This window comes from Archocentrus centrarchus, chromosome 1 (genome assembly GCF_007364275.1).
Source record: "Archocentrus centrarchus isolate MPI-CPG fArcCen1 chromosome 1, fArcCen1, whole genome shotgun sequence".
NCBI lineage: Eukaryota > Metazoa > Chordata > Actinopteri > Cichliformes > Cichlidae > Archocentrus > Archocentrus centrarchus.
In genome coordinates, this window is record NC_044346.1 from 33,362,012 (window position 1) to 33,381,799 (window position 19,788).

The 19,788-nt window shown below is 41.0% G+C and overlaps 2 protein-coding genes across 2 annotated transcripts; both read right to left on the reverse strand.

The window, feature by feature from the left end:
• Nucleotides 1-5,169: 5,169 nt before the first annotated feature.
• Nucleotides 5,170-12,574, reverse strand: best2 (bestrophin 2). The gene is made up of 10 exons (XM_030728139.1): nt 12,426-12,574; nt 12,014-12,206; nt 11,840-11,934; nt 10,585-10,818; nt 10,279-10,433; nt 10,101-10,178; nt 7,641-7,793; nt 7,455-7,535; nt 6,982-7,136; nt 5,170-6,755 (listed from the first exon to the last, which is right to left on the reverse strand). Exons 2-10 carry the CDS (start codon nt 12,163-12,165, stop codon nt 5,975-5,977), a joined length of 1,884 nt encoding a protein of 627 aa, XP_030583999.1. The 5' UTR covers nt 12,166-12,206; nt 12,426-12,574; the 3' UTR covers nt 5,170-5,974.
• Nucleotides 12,575-13,389: 815 nt separating this feature from the next.
• On the reverse strand, nt 13,390-19,560 carry get3 (guided entry of tail-anchored proteins factor 3, ATPase). Its single transcript, XM_030740067.1, has 7 exons — nt 19,370-19,560; nt 17,921-18,068; nt 17,153-17,301; nt 16,906-17,056; nt 16,468-16,575; nt 14,916-15,113; nt 13,390-14,834 (listed from the first exon to the last, which is right to left on the reverse strand). Exons 1-7 carry the CDS (start codon nt 19,510-19,512, stop codon nt 14,706-14,708), a joined length of 1,026 nt encoding a protein of 341 aa, XP_030595927.1. The 5' UTR covers nt 19,513-19,560; the 3' UTR covers nt 13,390-14,705.
• Between the last annotated feature and the right edge of the window lie 228 nt (nt 19,561-19,788).

The window sequence follows — 19,788 nt, forward strand, 5'->3', positions numbered from 1 at the left end:
AGACCAAAGAAGCAATATGTTCAGTGAAAACAGAGGAACCAGTATGAACCCTTCAGCTCAGAGGGGCTGATTTAGAAGAGTACTCACCAGTGCTAACAAAAGATGAGCTATTTAAACCAGTCCTGATAAAAATATACTGCCATTACACGATCAACAACCACTTGATGGTTGTTTTTGATTTCACTTCTTTTCTTTAAAAATAGTGAATGTGGGGCCTTGTTTTTGTAAACAGTATGTTTATATCTAGTCACATGTCCAGCAGGGACAATTTGGACAAATGCACTTCATGTTGGAGTGTTCAAGTGATTAACAGCACTTTTTTGACTGTTGATTAGGTTGAACCTGCCAGTTTCTAAATCTAATCTCTCCCACAGTTTGAGAAACAATGAGTTAAGCTAACATGCATGTCTTTGGACTGTGGGGGAGGGCTGGAGAACCTGAGGAGAACATACACAGCCATGGGGAGAACATGCAAACTCCAGCGGTTGTGTTCAAACCCAGGAACTTTCTACCTGCTAGCCACTGCATCATCCCTACAGTGTCACAAGAAAATTATCCTTTTAATTCCATTTTGCTCACGATGTGCTAGAAATCCCTCCCCTTCATAAAGTCTACTCCACCTCACCCTCAATAATAACATGCTCAGGTTGACTGGGATAATAACCTGCAGTCTGACTGTGGAGACATTGTCTGCTCAGTTCTCAGGACCTAAAGGGAAAAACATGTTTTGCCGCTTCTGGCCACTTCTGAAGGGCTGCATCCCAGACATAAACATCGGTGTGGCTGGGCAGAGGAAGCTCTGAGGCTGCTGCTGCTGCTGCAGATGAAGGTTGACAGTCAGACAGAGACAGTGACCAACATGTCTACAGCGCTGTGACACTCAGGTGTAAACTCACCAAATTAAATCACACTGAAAACAGAGTCACTTTGTTGGGGGAGCTGGCATTTGGCACACCAAAACTTAAGAAGTGAATCTGTAAGGAGCACACTGGATTTAGGGATTTCAGACCTTTTCATATCAACGTCTCTTCACCTCCACCCACAGCGCATCCTTTGCCAGAAGAAAAAAAAGATTTGGATTAGACCATGGGCCCTGTTTAATTAGATTTTAAAAATGATCCTTTGGAAGTACATCTGAGAAGGTTGTTGTTGTTGTTAAATATAAATTGGCACAGAATTATATAACTGTCATCTGATGCCAGCAGACTAAAGAACAAGCACCATCAAGAGAATAGTCTGTATATTTGCATATTTTGTTTAGGCAATAAGATATGCTTATAATGAATCTGAAATCCTGATATTCAACCACTGGCCCCCTGGGGTCTCCTGCACCCTGCTGTGATGAAATATTTGTCAGTGTACGTGGGTAACCAGATAATAATTGTATGTTTGCAAACAGAAGCTAAGCTGGTTTGCTTAGCTTTGCATAAATATTGAAACAAGAAGCTTGATTATGTCTGAAGGTTAACAAGATCCATCCACTGCAGGGCGCTTTCATCAATAGATTTAATTTAATTAAATAATATTTTTGAACGATAAGAAGATTGAACAAAATGTTGACCTGCTGAAAAAAAAAAAAAATTTCCATGAGGAACTACATATAATGGGTGATTTAAACTCACACTTAAGATCTTTGTAGACACACTCACACACTTAACAAGCCATTAAAACTAAAGTCTTTGTTCATCTTGATAACATCACGCTGTCAGGCAGACCGTTAACAAACAGCTGATTCATTCATTTCTGACAGACGATGCTGATAGGGTGGTCCTGTTTAAACAAAGTCGGTACAGCGCAAAAAGATACAGAGAGAGAGACAACCAGTCTGTAACAGGCAGGGCTGATAGACACACACACAGACACACACAGGAAGAACGAGACAGACAGGTCCTTAAAGCACAGAAACTACCGCTTCATGAGGCAGGGTGTGTAAGATAGGGAGTGCCCCGAAACAAACACACACACACACACCAGACAAAAACAAATGTGAAAGTACAGGGTAGAAACGGTACAACAAACACTGACTACAGTCACATGTGTGTTTACTCAGTTGAAAGAGGACGTTAGACTTTGCTGAGGTTGTAAACAGAGTGTCTGCTCATTTCACTGGAAAAGCAAATCAATAATAATATTGTTGTCATATTAAGGACTTGTTTTTAGCATGTGTGTGTGTGTTTTACTATTTATCATCTTCATGAAGATGCTGCAGCTGTTAGTTCTTTGAGTGGCAGTAGCAGATACACAATATTCTCTTTGCATTTAAAGTTTTTTTAATTATTATTATTATTATTAGCGTTGCTTTGTGGAGTCTTTGATTTGACACTGAAAAAAAATCCAAAAGTGATTTCCTCCCTGAGATTTTAGTGAAAATACAGGAAAGTCTGACAGGACAGGACACACGAGCGGTGGTCAGACAGGTTTCAGAAGTATTTGAAGACAAAACACAGACAACAAGTGTCTGTTGTAATCTTCCACATTTCAAAATCCGACTTCCTGATCCAGCATTGATCTGTTGTACATACGGTGTAGTTGCTCACACACCATTTTCCTGAGCAATAAAACTTATTACTGACATTTTGGGTGTGCTCACTTTCAGTTTTAGTTTGAATTAAAGTGGTTTAGGAGCTCCGTCTTCTTGTCAATCATCCACCCACTTGTAATTAATGCCCCTGCTAGACTTGGCTGTGTTCCCAGACCTAAGGTGTATCAGTGCATAATAGATAAAATTATGGTGAAGGCTATCAATACAGAGGTAATAAATAAGCATTTCTTTTAACTTTAGTTTTTTGATATTTATGGGTTTTGGTATGGGTAAGCCAGTGCAAGGAAATCGACTGTGATGAAGCAGAAATTTTTAGAAATAGCAGTCTGTGATTCTGCAGCTCAGAAACTGAAGTAAGTAGGTGGAAGCTTTCACAACTGATGCTCAAGCAGTGCTAGCTAACAGGAATCTGCAGCACATCTTGTGTCTGTTGTGGTCCACATCTGTCATAACAAAGTAAACATTTGCAGGTTTCAGATTCCAAGAAGCTTATCTTGTGAAAGTTTCCTTTCTTCCCACATTTTTTTTGACTTCTTTTGCTTTTTTCTGTTTCAGGAACACACTTCTTTTTCCACAAAGTCCATAAACAGAAACTACACAGCGGCAAACGCACACGAGCAGCGTGAGCACCTAAGTGTGCAAACACATGTTATCGTGTGGTAAATATGGGCTCATCATTGGACTGCAGAGCGGCGCTGAGTCTCAAATGAGAGAGTTTCAGTAAGCCTGCTTGCTGACCTCAGTTCTCCTGGTTCCAGAGAAATGCACACTTCTTTGAAATCCTCCCCCACACTCATGTTTTCACACTTAATGACAAAAGCATCAACCACATTTCCCCTGAAGCCAGCACAAAGACTGGAATAGGTTGACCTTTGTAAAAAAGAAAAAGAAAAAAGAAAACTGACTCTGGGAGACTGACAAACGAGGACTCCAATACAAAACTACAGCCACATGTGGCTGGACAGAGTCTCTGTTTCTTGATGTCTCCAGATATGCAGATACTGGTAGCCTTTGATGCTGGTCAAGTGATAATGAGGGGAACTACACAATTCTGGGTCACTGAAACAATTCAGTTATACAGACGAACAAACATACACAGTAAGTTACAGCTCTTTGTAGAAACATCAGATTGCTGTGAAATCAAAAGATTCTTATTCTCATTGTTTTCCAGGTCATAATTTTTATGTCGATAAGACCCAGCTTTACTTCCGTAGATGTCAACATGTGTGAAGGTCATTGCACTGTGTTACTATACTAATCCCCTGCACTGTGACTGACTGTCCAATGTTGAATGTGCCCAGATTAGCAGGATGGCATCTTTGACGGTGGTGAGGAGCCAGAGCACTGCAGCACCTCTCCATATTGTTCTGTATGTCAGACAACAAAACAAGGGCCTCTCTGATGCAAAACAGCCAAGAGCGGCACTGAGCAGACGGGGCAGGTCACAGGCCCGCGGCTGTGTAAGTTGGTCAGTCACGCAAATGTTGTTTGTTTGTTTTTTTCTTATATCTGCTCAGATTTGTCTGCGATCTGTCTTGAATAACGACCAGCAACAAAGAGGCAAGTCTGCATGACGGCGGCTGCCTCGGAGGTGAGTTTGTGAATGTTTGTATCTTTTATCTTTTTGTTGTGTTGGGCCGATCGTCTTATCGTGTTAAACTGATTTGCTAAATGGCTTTTTAAAGTTTCACAGCTGCAGGATTCACAGAATGATCAAATAAGGTCCAGACAGAAAGGAGACCTCGATCCTGGCAGCCTGGCAAAGTATAATGAGTACTGTTAAAGGTACATAAAAGTTCAAAAGACTTGTTTTCAGGGTGACATTAACTCAAAAACAAATCCATAAGTGATTGCATAGATTAAACACTATCAGTTTTTCTCTTTTGTTTTTGTGATTGTACCAGTCTGCATTGCTTCTAAGAAGATCAGACTAAGCCAGTATCATTATGAAAAATGTGGTTTATTGAGTCTAAGAATATAAGAGAAAGAACAAACCTCACTCCCACTTCCCATTGTATTCAGATGATCTTTTGCACTCCCCTTTTCCAACCGTAATAAGTCTTATACTCCCTATAAATTAATCAAGCCACCTAAAATGATTGCACCCTAGTCTTGATTTGGCTCTGGGCAACCCATGCAACCTGATCAGTTACACTTTATTACATGTTAAAAATGTGGTTTATTAACTCAAAGAGCCAATATAGTTCCAAGGCAACTGTTAGAGATGATCAAAATGTTGATTCATGATGGCAGAAACTGTAGTTACCATGACTAAGTTTGAAATATGAAAATTGTTGTATTATCTTGCAGTAGCGCAGCCTGTGTGAGGACTCCACAGCTCCAGGCCTGCTTGCATCTTTCCTGGCTAAGCAGAGGGCCGGGGCCAGGTGGGTACTCTCCCTCCGGCTGGAGTCCAGGTAGGAGGGAAAGTTCCATGGACAGAAGGGAAATCAAGACTGTGGATGAATGTGTGCACTTTCTTTTTTCTTTTTTTTTAAATTGAGTGAGGATTTCACCACTGTGCTGTTTTTGGTTTGCTGCTATCACCCCCTGCTGGTCACTGTTGGTACAGATGGTACATTTGGCACTTGTTAAAAAACAAATGAGTTGCAGAGATTAGTAACTATAACTATATTGAAACTATAAATATTTTTTTAAATAATCATCTGATAATGTGCTGAAACAGTGTATCAAATGTATAAATGTATGTTTAGGTGTTACAGGGCTGTGCTCATTAACGTAAGTCAATATTTGTTTAAATGAAGTAGTAGAAAATGAAAACAATAATACATCGATATACATATATTTCCTTTTTTTTAAATAATCAGGATGAATAAACTGAACATAGAAAACTGTGTCCCCCATGCATTACGCTTTCTTTTCAGAATAAACTTTGGTTACTATAAGTCTTACCTTCTATAACTCTGAATTCAAATCTGGTGTCTCACACTAGCTACCAAGATGCAACATGCAAATTACTTTGAGCGCTTCCCTTAAAAAAAAAAAAGCGAGTTTCCACCTGCTTTCGGTGCCCATGCTAATACGTTATAATTTAAATATGTAATCAAAATTGATTACAAAGTTGATGATATCTCAGACATTCAGTAAAAATATAGATATTCCAAACATCAGTGTATTCCTTTAAAAAATACCATTAGTGCTATGTTTCCTTTCCCTTGCCTCCTTTTGATTTTTGATATTCATTACAGATTATTGTTGAATGGCAAACTTCAGTAGTGGTTTGCATGACAAAATCAGGGAGTGTTTTATGTACTAAACTAATTTCCAAAAACTGTGGCCATAAATGTGCTACTAACTAGTAAGATTGAAAGTTCCACTTCAGTGACTAATTCCACTTCTGAAAGCATGCACTGGATCAAACCTTGTATTTTCAAACCATCACAAGTTCATGTGACCCCACCAATTGTCCACCTACGACCCTGTGAGCTCTGACCCCATGCTCACACTGCGAAAACGCTGAGGTTCATCGAAGGACGGCACAGTGAGGAAGGACATTTTGTTTTCTCCAAAGGGAGGTTTGGGGATTGCAGACAAAGCCCTGTTGTGACTGATGGCTGGCTGGGAGCTGCAGAGCTCCAGACTAGAGTGGGCAGCTGGGTGAAACAGGAACGCAGACGGGTGATGGGATGTGATGGGAATGGTGGAGGAAGGTCGAGTAGAAGTCCCTCTGAAGGACTTAGGCGGGGGAGGAAGCAGAGACACCGGAGCACTGGATGTCTCCCCGTTCTCTGCTTTCCCTTCTTCCCCTGTCTGCTGTTCTTCATTGCTCCTGCACTCCACTCTGCTCAGCTCATTCCTCTCACTGACAGCAGCTTGCTTTCTTCGCCTGTCCTGCTCTGCCCCAAACTGAATCTCCAGAAGAGGCGTTCTGACACTCTTCTCTTCCCTAAAACTGCACACAGTGCTCTGTGTCTCCTGCCCGAGCCCCGATGGCAGAGAACCCCCTTTACCTATTTTACAACTGTCCTCGTCTTCATCGTCGCTGTTATACTGGTCAATACCGGGAGAGTGGCGCAGCCTCTGGAGCTGTGCTGATGTGCGTCGAAGAGCCCCTCCCATTAGGCCAGTTGGGGACGGGGCTGCATTGAGGAGGCGGTTGAAGAGTGCCATGTTAGGATGACGAGTGCCGGACTCCTCCAAGTTCTCAGCAATATCCTCCAGAGGCTGGAAGTGCATCTCTTCTTTAGGAATCCTGTCAAGTGATGCAATTTATGAGTAGTGTTTTGCATTTTTCAGCCTCCCTCTAGGGAACAATTTTTACTTTTTCTCAGCCCTTGTAGTACTTGTTGAATTTAGGTAGAATACTTTCATTTTCACCACCGAAATTTTCCCACCATGAGGGGGGAATTCAATCAAAGGTGTCATAGTCACAAAGGAAGCACACTTAGAATGAGAAAGTATAGCAAAGTGAAACTTACGCCATGTCAAAAGTAGACCCCTGGAACGAAGGTTTACGCAGGACAAAGAGAGTGGCTGCGGTGTAAGGTGGTCTGGGATTGGAGTCGTTCCAGTAACGGTCTCTCTCCATCATCGGCAGATCTCCATACATCTCATCCACAGCCATCATGGACACCTACAGAACGCAAAGAGATGCACACACAGATAAAAAATGGACACGCAATAAAAAAATTTGAAGTAAATTTAATGTCAAACAAGCACAAAAAAGCATGAGTTTTACCTGATGATCACCAGCTGCAAACACTTACAGATTCTAATAACTGCCACAGTGTCATTATAGCAGTCCTGAGATACGGAGGTATAGATATGAAAAAGAAATCACGATGAAGCAGGATTTGATACTGTGGCCTCACATTTCTTTTGTTGTATCACAAAGTTCCTGCCTGAGAAACTGAGGGTTACAAGATCAGAACAAGAGACAGTAGTGAGAAACCTGGAAGTTTCTGTCTATCAGCCAGTTGGTCTCAAAGTCATCATCATCTTCTCCAAAGGGGTTGATCAGCTGCTCTGCGACCTTCAGAACAAAACAGAAAATATCAGCACCAAAAGAAATATCAACTGTGTTCAATTTTTTTTATAATCAAAAGGTGAATAAATGTGTTGAAAGCCTCAATCTGACCTTGAGCCAGCCTGCATAAAAGAAGAACTGCAGCAGGGTGAAGATGGGCACATAGAGATCAAGGTCATGACCCGGATATCCTTGACTGGGGTCCAGGAACTGGCGACCAATTAGACATACCAGGAAAAAACTGTACACTGCCAAAGTCACCACCTGAGGGACAGATGGTGTGTAGATTTTCATTAAATTTTATGCTTATGCTTATGAACACTAATAAAGCAAAGAAGTGTTACTGAAACATACAACAGGCATTTTTCCCCTGCAGAGCTTTTGACTTGTCATTGCAGGAAAAGCGATTGTTAGTAACAAGATAAAGACAGCTCTGCTCGGTCCTGCTGTTGCAGCAGGTTGTGATAGTTTGACAGTGAACCCCCAGTGCACAATAAATACATAAATGCACAATAAATACCAGCAAAAACTCAAGCAGCAAAATGGAATCCAGCCATCATTAATTTTAATATTTACATCAGGGTTATTCATACTATGGCATTCTACTGCCAGTAAATGAATAAATGTATCAAAATGAATATCACAAATAAATGTAGGCATAAATGAATATATAAAATTTGATATTCTGTATTTATTTACCTTTGTATTAATTACCCTATTTACTTTCCCACTTGACTATTTAATTTTAATCCATTTTGTTTAGCCCACCTCTCATCTCTGAACCCCCTGCAACTCTGAATTGAATAAATGTGGATGGATGGATGGATGGATGGATGGATGGAGTGGGGGGGGGGTCATCCTGTGTTCATCATTGCCTCTATTAGTTGACTATTAGTTGACTTCCTATGACATCGCACCCTCTGCTCTACCCTCTCCTCCCTTGCTCACCTCCTCCTTCTGTCTCAGATATACTGAGTGGAGTAATCAGTGATTTAAAGGACACTGTAAAAATAGTCTCTCTCTCCCAAACAGCTTTCCAGCATCCTTGGATCCCTGCTTCTCTGTGGGGATTTGTTTTTATCTATGTTTTGCAGCTTTATTGTTTCCTTACCTCATTCATTTAAGGGTGGGAAGTTTGGGATCTTACAGCCAGTTGCGTGGTTGGCCCAGATTCCTTCTACACTTCTGTTTGTTTCTGACAGGCCTCGATTTTATTTTATGTTTTAATAAAAGGACTTTTGCTGGTGGCACCCTCTTTATATGTTGCAGTCATTGAGATAAGTTGAGATTCATGTTTTTCCTTTTTGTGGCTTCTTTTTTGTTTACTTATTTTTGAATATTGTAGTTTTGATTCTGCATACCATAAAGCTTTAAAATCTGCAGCTGTGTGTAATTGAAACAACTACTTTTTTAATAAAGAAATCACACTAAAAAAATGCAAATATGTAGTGGGAAATATAGCCATGGGAAGAGAGTTTTTACAGGACTCTACGCAGAGCTGTGAAAAGCTAAGTATACCCTTACTGTTTCCATAGAATTGAGGGGTTAAGTAGCAGCCAGGTGCTGCTAATCAAATTCATTTGATTAACTGATAAACTGACCATTAAGTGACCACTTCTATAAAAGCAGAAGTTTTAGCAGTTTGCTGGTCTGGAGCATTCAGGTGTGTATTAACACAACGCCACAATCATCCCAGGACTCGACATCCCAGCAAATTCACCCCAAGGTCAGACTGAGCAGAGAAACTGCAAAATAATAGCGTATGAGCTTCATCTCAGTCTCTACAGGCCTCAGTTAGTATGATAAATGTTAGAGATCATGATGGGATGATGATTTGGGCTTGTTTTGCAGTCACAGGACCGGGGCACCTTGCAGTCATTGAGCTGACCATGAAATCCTCTGAATAAGAATTCCAGAGTAAAATGTGAGGTCATCCATGATGCCTAAAGCTTTGCTGAAACTGGATCATGTAACAGGACAATGATCCCAAGCACATCAGCAAATCTCCAACAGAATGGATGAAAAAGAAAAGAATCAAGGTGATGCAATGGCCCAGCTAACATCCAGTCCTCAGTCAGACTGAAATGCTGTGGCGGGACCTTAAGAGAGCTGTGCATAAATGAGTGCTTGGAAACCTCAATAAACTGAAGCAATGTTGTAAAGAAGAGTGGGCCAACATTCCTCTACAGCTATGTTAGAGACTGATGAAGTCAGACAGAAAATGATTACAAGTTATTAATGCTAAAGGTGGTTCTACAAAGCTGTTGAATCATTGGGTGTACTTAGTTTTTCACAGGACTGCATAGAGTGCATGTTACTAGAGAATGATTTATAAATAATGTTTGAGCAATTGCAATTTCAGAGATGCAATCAGTCAATATAGACACATTTTGTCTATTTCCTGCAAGGTTTTTGTCACTTCAGCTGTAATCAATCAAAGTCATTTCTTTGAGGTCAGAGAATAAAATTAAAGCTGATAAAAATGTAAGCATGAAAGAAAATAAAAAATCAGTTAAAGGTATATGTAAGAGTGAATAAAGTTATAATAGCAGTGCAACAGTCAGGACTTACCTGAGTGTACACCAGGGGAACACTGATCATGTCATAATGAAACAACATGCTGCACTTCCCTCTGAACGCATTCAGCTCCTGCTCACACACAAATAAAGAAACTTGCTGTCTTTGTGTCCTTGTGAATACACATCTCAACCTGAATATCTGTCAAAACACAACTACTGTTCTGCTGCACCTCCAGCAGTAGTTTGAGAGTGTGATCATCTTTGATTCTGCCCTCACAGCGAGCCACAGCAGCCAAGTTGGTGAACCAGACACAGGGGATCCAGTATTTGTTATACGGCGAATGGAGGCCTTCAAACTTCTTTCGCTCATCTCTTGTCATGAATCCTGCACAGATCAAAACTGCACTTATTTCTTATGTAGGATTTCAAAGAAAGGCAAGAATTGTGGTGCACTGGCTACAAAATGGTTATTTTACATGGACAGCTAAGAATAATCCCCCACCACTCCCATCACCACCTTCAACCATCCTTCTCACCAGCCTCCACCACATGGTCCATGGTGGGGAAACGTTTAAAGACAGCAGTGCTGACAGAGCGGAGGATGAGCAGGGCCGACAGGCTGGCGTAGCGCATCATGGTGCGTCTCAGCAGACGGCCTCGCTCATCGCTTCCCTGGAGGCCGCCTGATAGGACGCACATGAGCCTGTCAGGGAGTGGGATGCTGGTGTACTGGTTCCACCACCTGTTCACCACCAGGGTCACATAGAAACCTGCAAGCAGATACAATTTACACCTGCAAAGAATAGCTAACAGGAAGCTTAAAAAAAAAAAAAAAATAGATCAAATGTTATTCTCTTGATTCCATAAAGGGGCCTAAGGGATGTCCAGCAGAGCAAAAAAAGTGGTTTGAGTTTACTGATACAGTGCTGTGAAAAAGTAATTGCCCCCCCTTGATTAACAGTCACATGCTTTTTTAAGGTGTGTGTGTGTGTTGGGGGGGGGGGGGGGGGGGGGGGGGGGCATTTTGTCCACATACAGTATGGTTTGGATGGATTCTTTTTTTTCCCTTAAAATAATAGAAATCTTAATTTAAAAACAGCATTTTGTATTTACCCGGGTTATCTTTGTCTCATATTAAAATTGATCTGGAACATTTAAGTGTGACAAATATGCAAAAAATAAGAAATCAGGAAGGGGGCAAATCCTTCACAACCCTCCACATATTGTTTTCTCAAGCCCAATGGCTCCTGATAGAGAATCAGTACTATGAGGCAACCTTGACTTAACCACTGCTTATGTAAACATAGTCAGTTGTTTCACATGCATAAAGAAAAACAAAGAAACATGCAAACAAAGGCAAGGACATAACTGAGAGGACAAAAACTGATTGAGTAAACTGAAAAATACACTAAAGTCTTTAAGAACCGCACATTTACACATATTTTACTCAAGGAAACTTTTTAAAAATGTATATCTATACAAATGTTACCCATCTTTAAAAATTAAAGTAATTTTTTTTAATTCATTCTAATAATTACATACTCTAACTACCAGTTATCTATAGTAGATATATGAAATACAATTATATGGAATCTAGGAACTACAAACCCATCAAACAGGGGTCTTAAGGTCTAGAGCCGGGGGATGCTTGACAAAAGCCAATAAAAATTAGTCTTGTGCTATTTAGCAAACTATGCCCATTTTCTGTAGAAAGCATGCAAATATCAAGAGGTAAACATAAGCGTGAATCCAGATCTGGGAGACTGCAAAAAGTTCATCTTTAAATCTTACCCAGTACAAAAGACATGGGGATGAGACTGGCATAGTGATTGCAGTAAATTGCCAGCTTTTCAAAATACCTTTTCTGGTCATCATACAGGAAAAATCTAAAAAAGTAAAAGTTATCCAGAGTTTAGTACTGATGTACGGATCAAAACACTGATAAAGCGCTCCTTTCTTTCTCACCTGTAAGTGATACTGATGGCGGTGTACATGGCAAAGAAAGCCAGGAATTCTTTATATAACACCTTGTAGATGCTCCCTTTCCAGGCCCAGAGCAGCTTGGAGAAGCCACAGAATCGAGCGTTTGCTACTCTGGCCGTGTACGTGACAGTCATTAGTGACAGAAGGTCCACGGGTCTTTAGACTGAAAGAAGAGCTGTTTGGAAGAAATTATGAATTCTTTCATTAAATCCGTTTGAAAGGACGTTGTACAAACTCATGTGAGCCAGAGATTATGACAAAATGATCTCACTAAAAAGAAAGAAAAAAAACTTTATGGTCATCTTAAATTAAGTCTAATGCATAAATAAATAGTTTTAGCTCTTGCTTAAAACGAATTGCTGATGCGTTTTGCTTAAAAAATACACCCTCTTACCTTTTGTTGCGATTTATCTTGCTGAAACGTTCAGCGTATCCCCTGTGCGTAATTGGCACCACCGGATAAGTGAATTCATATTTTCAATTTAGTATCGTCTTCTCTTTGCCTTGTTCTGTGCCGTTTTGTCATCGAGCTTAGAAGCCTCGTGTCCTCTGGCTCCGTTAACTCGAGGCTCATTCGGCTGCGTGGCTGTAATCCTACATGCCTCCTCGGTGTGTCCAGTGGTCAGCGCGCCCCGGGGTAAATCCCCAAAACGAGAAGGAGGAGCTCATTAACGCGACCCCCGACCGGGAGAGCGGGGCTAGGTGATGGAGCGCAAGCGACAGGCCGCAGCGCCGGGGCACAAGGAGCGCACAGGACCGTACAGTACAGTGGGGGGATTATGCAACAGGAGCAAGTGGACCATGGCAAAGTTTCGTGTTAAGTGATATGAAAAAAAAAAAATCCACCAATTTTCCAGTTACAGATCTATAATTACTGCGTGTTGCAAAATAACACACATGTAACAACACACTAATAACATGTTAAAAGTGCATTTAATGTCAGTTTAATTCACGTTTCTTAAACTTAATTTTCTTTGAACAAGAAGACATCTATGGGGTGCAGTGCCCACCTCGAAAGTTTTGAGAATTTTTTTATTCACGACTTGGCATCAAAGTACCAAACATGACTTAGAAATCATATTTTAAACCGAGACAAGACTCCAACAACACAATGGTTATTCTGTACTGTCATTTTCCTCCAACCTTTGCCCTCTTTTCAGTGGGAGGCTTTTCTGTTTGCTCCTGAACTGCTTTGCTGAAGGTCAAATGGGGCTTCAGGCTCTGTCGGCGCCAATCTCCACACTAGTCAGTTTGGTGCGTCTGTGCGAGCACGAGAATTTGCTTCAATCCACTCCAATTAACCGACTAATTAAACTAACACGCACATGAAAAAGAAAGAACCACAAAAGGCTTTCAGCTGAGGCAAGTTTGTTTTAATTAACACTGGCAATATAATTTAAAGAAAATCTATAGAAAACAGATTCTGACCCAAAAGCTTTCCGTGACAGAGAGGGGGAAGTGAAGCTTTAACTGAGCGCACGATCCTGTTATTTATGCCTTTTTGCTTGGGAAGCAAACTGGAGTCTGATATTCAATCAACGGGAAAGTTTTAAATTTCCTTTAACTCACCATTCATTTGTTCAACACTTGATCAAGCAACATTCAATATGTATATTAATTAACAATGCACTACATAAGGCTACTAATGTCTTTCAATAGTGTTCCCATATAGTTCTCGATCAACAGGATGGAGGCGTTTGACAGAAACACACTGGATGAGTTTTATGAGCACTGTATAGATACAGGAACGTGAACAGGGAGTTCAGCAGTGTCCAACATCTTTAGCTTCCAGCCAATCAAACATCAACAGTCACATCACGTAACTGCGTCATAAAACTGGTACTGCCTCCTACAGCTACAGTGTCCTTTACGGATTTAAAACGACTCATTTGACCGACTTTCCTGTTATGGTCGTCTAATGATCTGAGAAATGGTAAAAGACACACTTTAGCATGCGCCGGTTTTTCTCTGTTGCAATAACAAAGCTGTTAAAGAATAAAAAATAACCAAAGACCCACATACAGCCTGTATTCCTGCTTTTAAGTGTTTTTTTTTTGGTTTTTTTTTTTTATTTCCCTGCCACCACAACCTGAATCTGTAGAAATCTGGATGGAAAAAAGTGTAACACGTGAGTTTGTTTGAATTTTTCGTTGCAAGTCAAATGGAAGAAGAGAGACAGTCACCAAATCACACAGAACAATCAAGCCATAAACATAAACCATCTTTTCCCCTCAAACACAGCACAGTCACTGGAAACACGTTTTTTTCACAACCGAGGCCGAACGCTGCACAGGATGGGGGAGGATATCGGAGAAATTATTTTTTTTTTTTTTCCAATTCTTTTGTTGAGAAAAAGTTAAATGCTTAAAGTAGGAACTGCCACAGTGGATATGAAGACAAGAGAAGGTGAAGTGAGTAAGGCAGCACGCATATGTACCATCTTATCTCTGAAAATATAGTGGTTTCTCTGTTTGCCGGTGATGTTGTGGGGGTGGGGTCCCCTTCAATGTGTAACTGTGCTGTGCTGAAGATACCGAGTTGAGGACAGAGCGGATCGGCTTGAGGCTGCTGCTGCAGGATTTGAGGCTGGCTGGGGAGGGAGCTCAGACTGTAGAGCTGTTGTCTGTAGAATGGGGGAGAAGGGGGGGGGGGGGTCCTGAAAGTGGGCAGGAGATCACTTGTTTGGGGGTTTGTAGGGTTCCAGAAGTTGCTTAGAGAACGTGTTGACCTTGTCAGCACCTCGAACTTCATGGGGCAGTAGCGGTAACTTGACTATGTGGAAATCCTCATAAAGATCCTCCATCTGTGGGGAGAAGACAGACCATCAATAAAGATATGTGGCACGTAACTGCAAATAAACCTTTACATAATTACCGATTCATACCTGATCTAAATACTTTGACTGAATTTTATGGCGGGCTTCACACATTTTACACGGCCTATCTGCATCAGGGAAAACAAGCTGGTTGACAATGATGTTGTGCGTGTCGATGCGGCACTTGGCCAGTTCCTGGATCAGCCGCTCCGTCTCATAAAGCGACAGAAACTCAGCAATACACACACAGATGAAGGTGGTCTGCTCCTGAAGGGTGACAGGAACGTGAGAAAGGGTGAAGAGTTACAACACGCACATGTAAAGACTATTAATATGACTAGTTGAAGCTCAGTTGTTTTGAATGCTGAAATTATAGTATATTCAATTCAATTCAATTTTATTTATATAGCGCCAAATCACAACAAACTGTCGCCTCAAGGCGCTTTGTATTGTGGGTAAAGACCCTACAATAATACAATATGAAATATATTAGCTATAATTTCTACACTAGATTACACAGATCAGAGAACAAAATCCAAAGGAAATACAATCTGAGCACAAGACCCAAAGCAGTCAAGTAAAACAGACTAGCTACTGGGGTTCAGCACGGGTGGAGTTACAACTAAACAAAAAGGTGATTCTGTCATTGAAACTTGACCTCAAAAGTAGTATAAAGTGAGACTGGATATGGGGCCAGACATGCATGTGCAACAGGCTGACTCCAGAGTGATACACAGTGACAGTCACTCCAAAAACACTCATATATCTACTGTCATCACATAAGACTTGTTACATTCATGTGCAAAGACTGGAGCAACTACAGAGTGTTTGCTGCTACCACAGCACTTCATCAGAGTATATGACTGAAGTGTAGTGTGAAAAACCTTATTCAACACAAGAGGGAGGAAAAAGAAAAGGAAAAAAAAGAAACCCAGAAAACTAAAACCATCAAAGCAACTACATCTTAAAGTGACAATAATAATGTGTCTGTTTCATCTGTACAACGCTGCCAAAATTAGGGACATTCTGTCTCAGAGTGAGACTGGAAGAAAAATGTTTTATTATTTTTAACCTGGACTACTGTCATTTTCTATTATCAGGCCCCTCATCTGTGGAACCAGGTCCCAGTTCAGGTTCAGGAAACAGACACCCTTTCTACTTTTAAAATCAGGTTTAACATGTTCTCTTTAGCTAGGGCTGGATAAGGTGACCCTGAACCATCTCTTAGTTATTTTGTAGTAGGCTCAAACTGCAGGGGAACTTCCCGTGATGCTCTATAAATGCTTCTCCACTCCACTGCACTCCCCATGTTTTATTTATCACTACTGTACATTATACCTTCTGTCTTCACGTTCCAGTGTTTTGTTCTTTGTTGTCTTTCTATGCTCCTATTTTGTGTTTTCTTTCCACCCCTAACTGGTCGCAAATTCACAAAAGCTGCTCCCCCCCCAAACATGGTGCTGCCAGAGGTCTCTTTCTGTTAAAAGGCAGTCCTTCCTCCCCTCAATCATCAAATGTTTCTTCACAGAAGATTACCTGATCATTGTAAGCTGGGGCTATATGAATACAAATGAACTGCATTCTGCTTAAATGATCAAAGTTGTATATGAATGTGACTTACAGGGTCTTTGAACTGCTCGCTAACTGAGCGAATGACCGGCAGGGTTTCTTCAAGCTTTGAGGCCAGCTGGTCTGCGTTCATGTCACCCAATCCGAGCATATTACACATCTAGAAACAGCAAAAGACACAGTGTGAGAGATACAGAGAGACAGACAGAGACAGAGAGAGAGACAGAGACAGAGAGAGACAAAGAGAGACAGAGACAGACAGAGAGATAGAGAGAGAGACAGAGACAGAGAGAGAGACAAAGAGAGAGAGCGAGAGAGACAGAGAGAGACAGAGAGAGTGAGAGACAGATACAGAGATACAGACACAGAGAGTGAGAGACAGAGAGACAGAGAGAAAGGTAGACTGCATATAAAGATTTTAAATCAGGTCATATTTTATGTGCAGACTCCTGAAATAGTTTTGAACTAATCTACTCATCCCAGTTCCCACCTGAGAGATGAAAGGGCTGATCTGGTTCTTGATCTGCATGAGGCGACCCAGACCTCGCTCCACAATGGTGGGGAAGTTGAGCAGTCGCAGTGTGTGGCCAGTAGGGGCAGTATCAAAGACTACCACTGAGAAGTTCATTCCCTTCACTAACCTGAGGTACAGGCAGACAACAGCGCTAAGTATAACACTCACCACCTTCCCTTCAAAATCTCAGACATGCTACAGTAAAAGGCAAATGCAGAACTACCTCATGACCTCTGCATAGCTCATAGCCTCATCAATGCCAGGGAAGGCACTCATGGCTTCTTGCATCATCTTCTTGCCCATGCTGAGCATGTTGTCCTCCTCAAAGAACTCATCAGGTAGCTCTGCCACACCAAGGCTCGGGTCAATCTCCTGTACACACACACACACACCAACATCCACAGATCAGCACACTTCACACAGACTGCGAATGTTTTTATGTCCTCCAGTGATTTGAGTTTGATTCACAATGGTGCTTTGTGAGGCTCACATGTGGAACGGGCTATCCTCATGACTCTGAAGAGATGGTGATCTCATGCACTAAATTTTATTTTCCAAAAACAGAATAAACAAACCTTGTTTGCCTCCTAAAATGTGTCTAAGCTTTAGACTTTTAAAATAACGCAAAGAGGAAAATGTAAATAAGAGGAGACATTTGGATAATCACAAATGTAAATAAAAATAGTGTCAAATGTCATTTAACTCCTGCAGTTTCAGGATTCTTCTACTGTGCATGCTGGCTCACTGTCATGTCAGAGACTTCATTAATGTCAATGTCATCAATGAGTTGCTCAGAAAAAATGTATTTGTCTGCAAAAACATTTGAAACTATCATTCCACAAGCTCCACAGAGTACAATTTGAGTTAATTTTTAAGCTCTTTAAGCAGTAGCTTTCTTTTTACTTTTAATTTTTAAGCTGTAAGGTGTAAATATATACAAGTGAGGCGGCAGAGTATGAAAGGATTTTTTTAAAAATGTGGTGACACTTACCATTGCAAAGAGGTTGTCATAGCCCTTAACTTTAGTGGGTACTTTTGAGAACTTCTGGTCAAAAGCATCAGAGATGTTATGGGCAGGATCTGTGGAAATAATGAGAACACTCTCCCGGACAGCAGCCAGCTGGACAGCCAAACTACAGCTATCAAAAGGTCAGAGAGAGAAGACAAGTTTGTTGGAGTCTTACAAGAGCATCTCATGTCCCAGCAACGCACAGTCTATGTTAAGCTGGACAGTGTGAGTAGATAAGTATAATGTTATGCATGATAAAACTTCCTTTTTAAATCAAGAATCAATGAGTTTCTAGCTAGACTGCATGTAAGAAATGCTGCACAACTGAGCAACTATCAGATATGCGATGCTTTGGATTCTTAATCCTGTATGTGCATAAAGTTTGTGTAAAGCACTAAGTAAAAATAGAATTAATTTCAGCTTTGTGGGCATTACCTAACCCCAGTTACTTTTATGAAATAGTGGTTGCATTTATATTTTTGCCTGTTACTATATTACAGTTGACAGCATTTGAATAGCTCAGTAACTTGCGTGACAGAGAACGTGGCAGTGTTTAATCTATTCCAGAACAACCTATACGTTCTGATTATTAATCATATCACTGTAACATGCAAACTCCTATATCCAAAAATGTAAACGCATACTCTGTTGACCTTACTGACTACGAGTTTAAAGAAATGCACACATTTATTCAATTCAAACCTTTCCAAATCAAAAGCAGTTCTATTCTAGTCACAGACCAAAGAAATGTCTCCAGATCAAGCTCATTTTCGGCAGCAGCTGCCAATTATTTCCTGAGAGCACCAATCATGAAATAATTGCAGGCACACGTGCAGTGAGCCTTGTTATTGTGGCTGCTCTGGAATGGTGGTTTTGTTTACCTGTTGAAATACGTGCACTACAGACAGACTAAACCTACAGTCAGCAACAGAGACCTGGAATCACGTTAATTCGTATTTCATTTCTCCTTGTTATGAATAAAGAAAAGAGCGATAATGCAGGCTCAACAGCTAACCCCGGTGTCCTCTTTACGTCTGAGTAAAGTGGGTGGAAAAAACAGATCACATTAGCAGCAGGTCGTCGATGTTATTTTATACGGTGATCATTGAAGCTGTTGAGAAAGTCGTGAATCCATGTGTCAGCTGGCTAACGTTAGCTGCTGACTGGGCTTGACAGCTACCAAACTACCCGGCGAACTGACTCCTTGCTAAAATATAAAATATAACTGTCACTTTACTTTGGCGCTAGCGCGTTTTCAGTCAAAATTCTAACGCTAGTTGGACTCTCTTTGTGGAAAAATGACCCGTTATTCATTGTCGGACAATGATCCGCTTCAACTTATGTTAACGGCTAATCCAAGCTAGCCGTGACAACCAGCAGCTCAGCCCGAGCCAGTATCGGAAAACGAATTAGCATTTTTAATCAACTCACCTACATGTCGTTTTACCAACGCCACCTTTCCCACCTACAAATATCCATTTCAAAGATTTCTGCTCGATGATATTCTTCAAAGTTGGTTCTAACGGCTCCACATCGGGCGCATCTTCAAATTCGTCTTCCAATGAAGTTGCCATCTTGTCTGTGTACAGTCAGCGACGTACAGCTCAGGAGCTACGTAAAGGCGCATCATTGGTGATGCATTCACTGCTCCTCGGAGTTTTCACTCGCCCAACTTTCGCTCTATTACAGGCTTGGCGAGGTTTGATATTTTAATACTGAAAAACAACTAAACACCATTAATATTTCTTCTAAGGAATCAACGAATCACACCCCTACTTCTAACAACTGTCAATATTTGTTGTTGTTTTACTAACTAACTTTGCAACTATATGCTCGGCTGGTCATGTAAT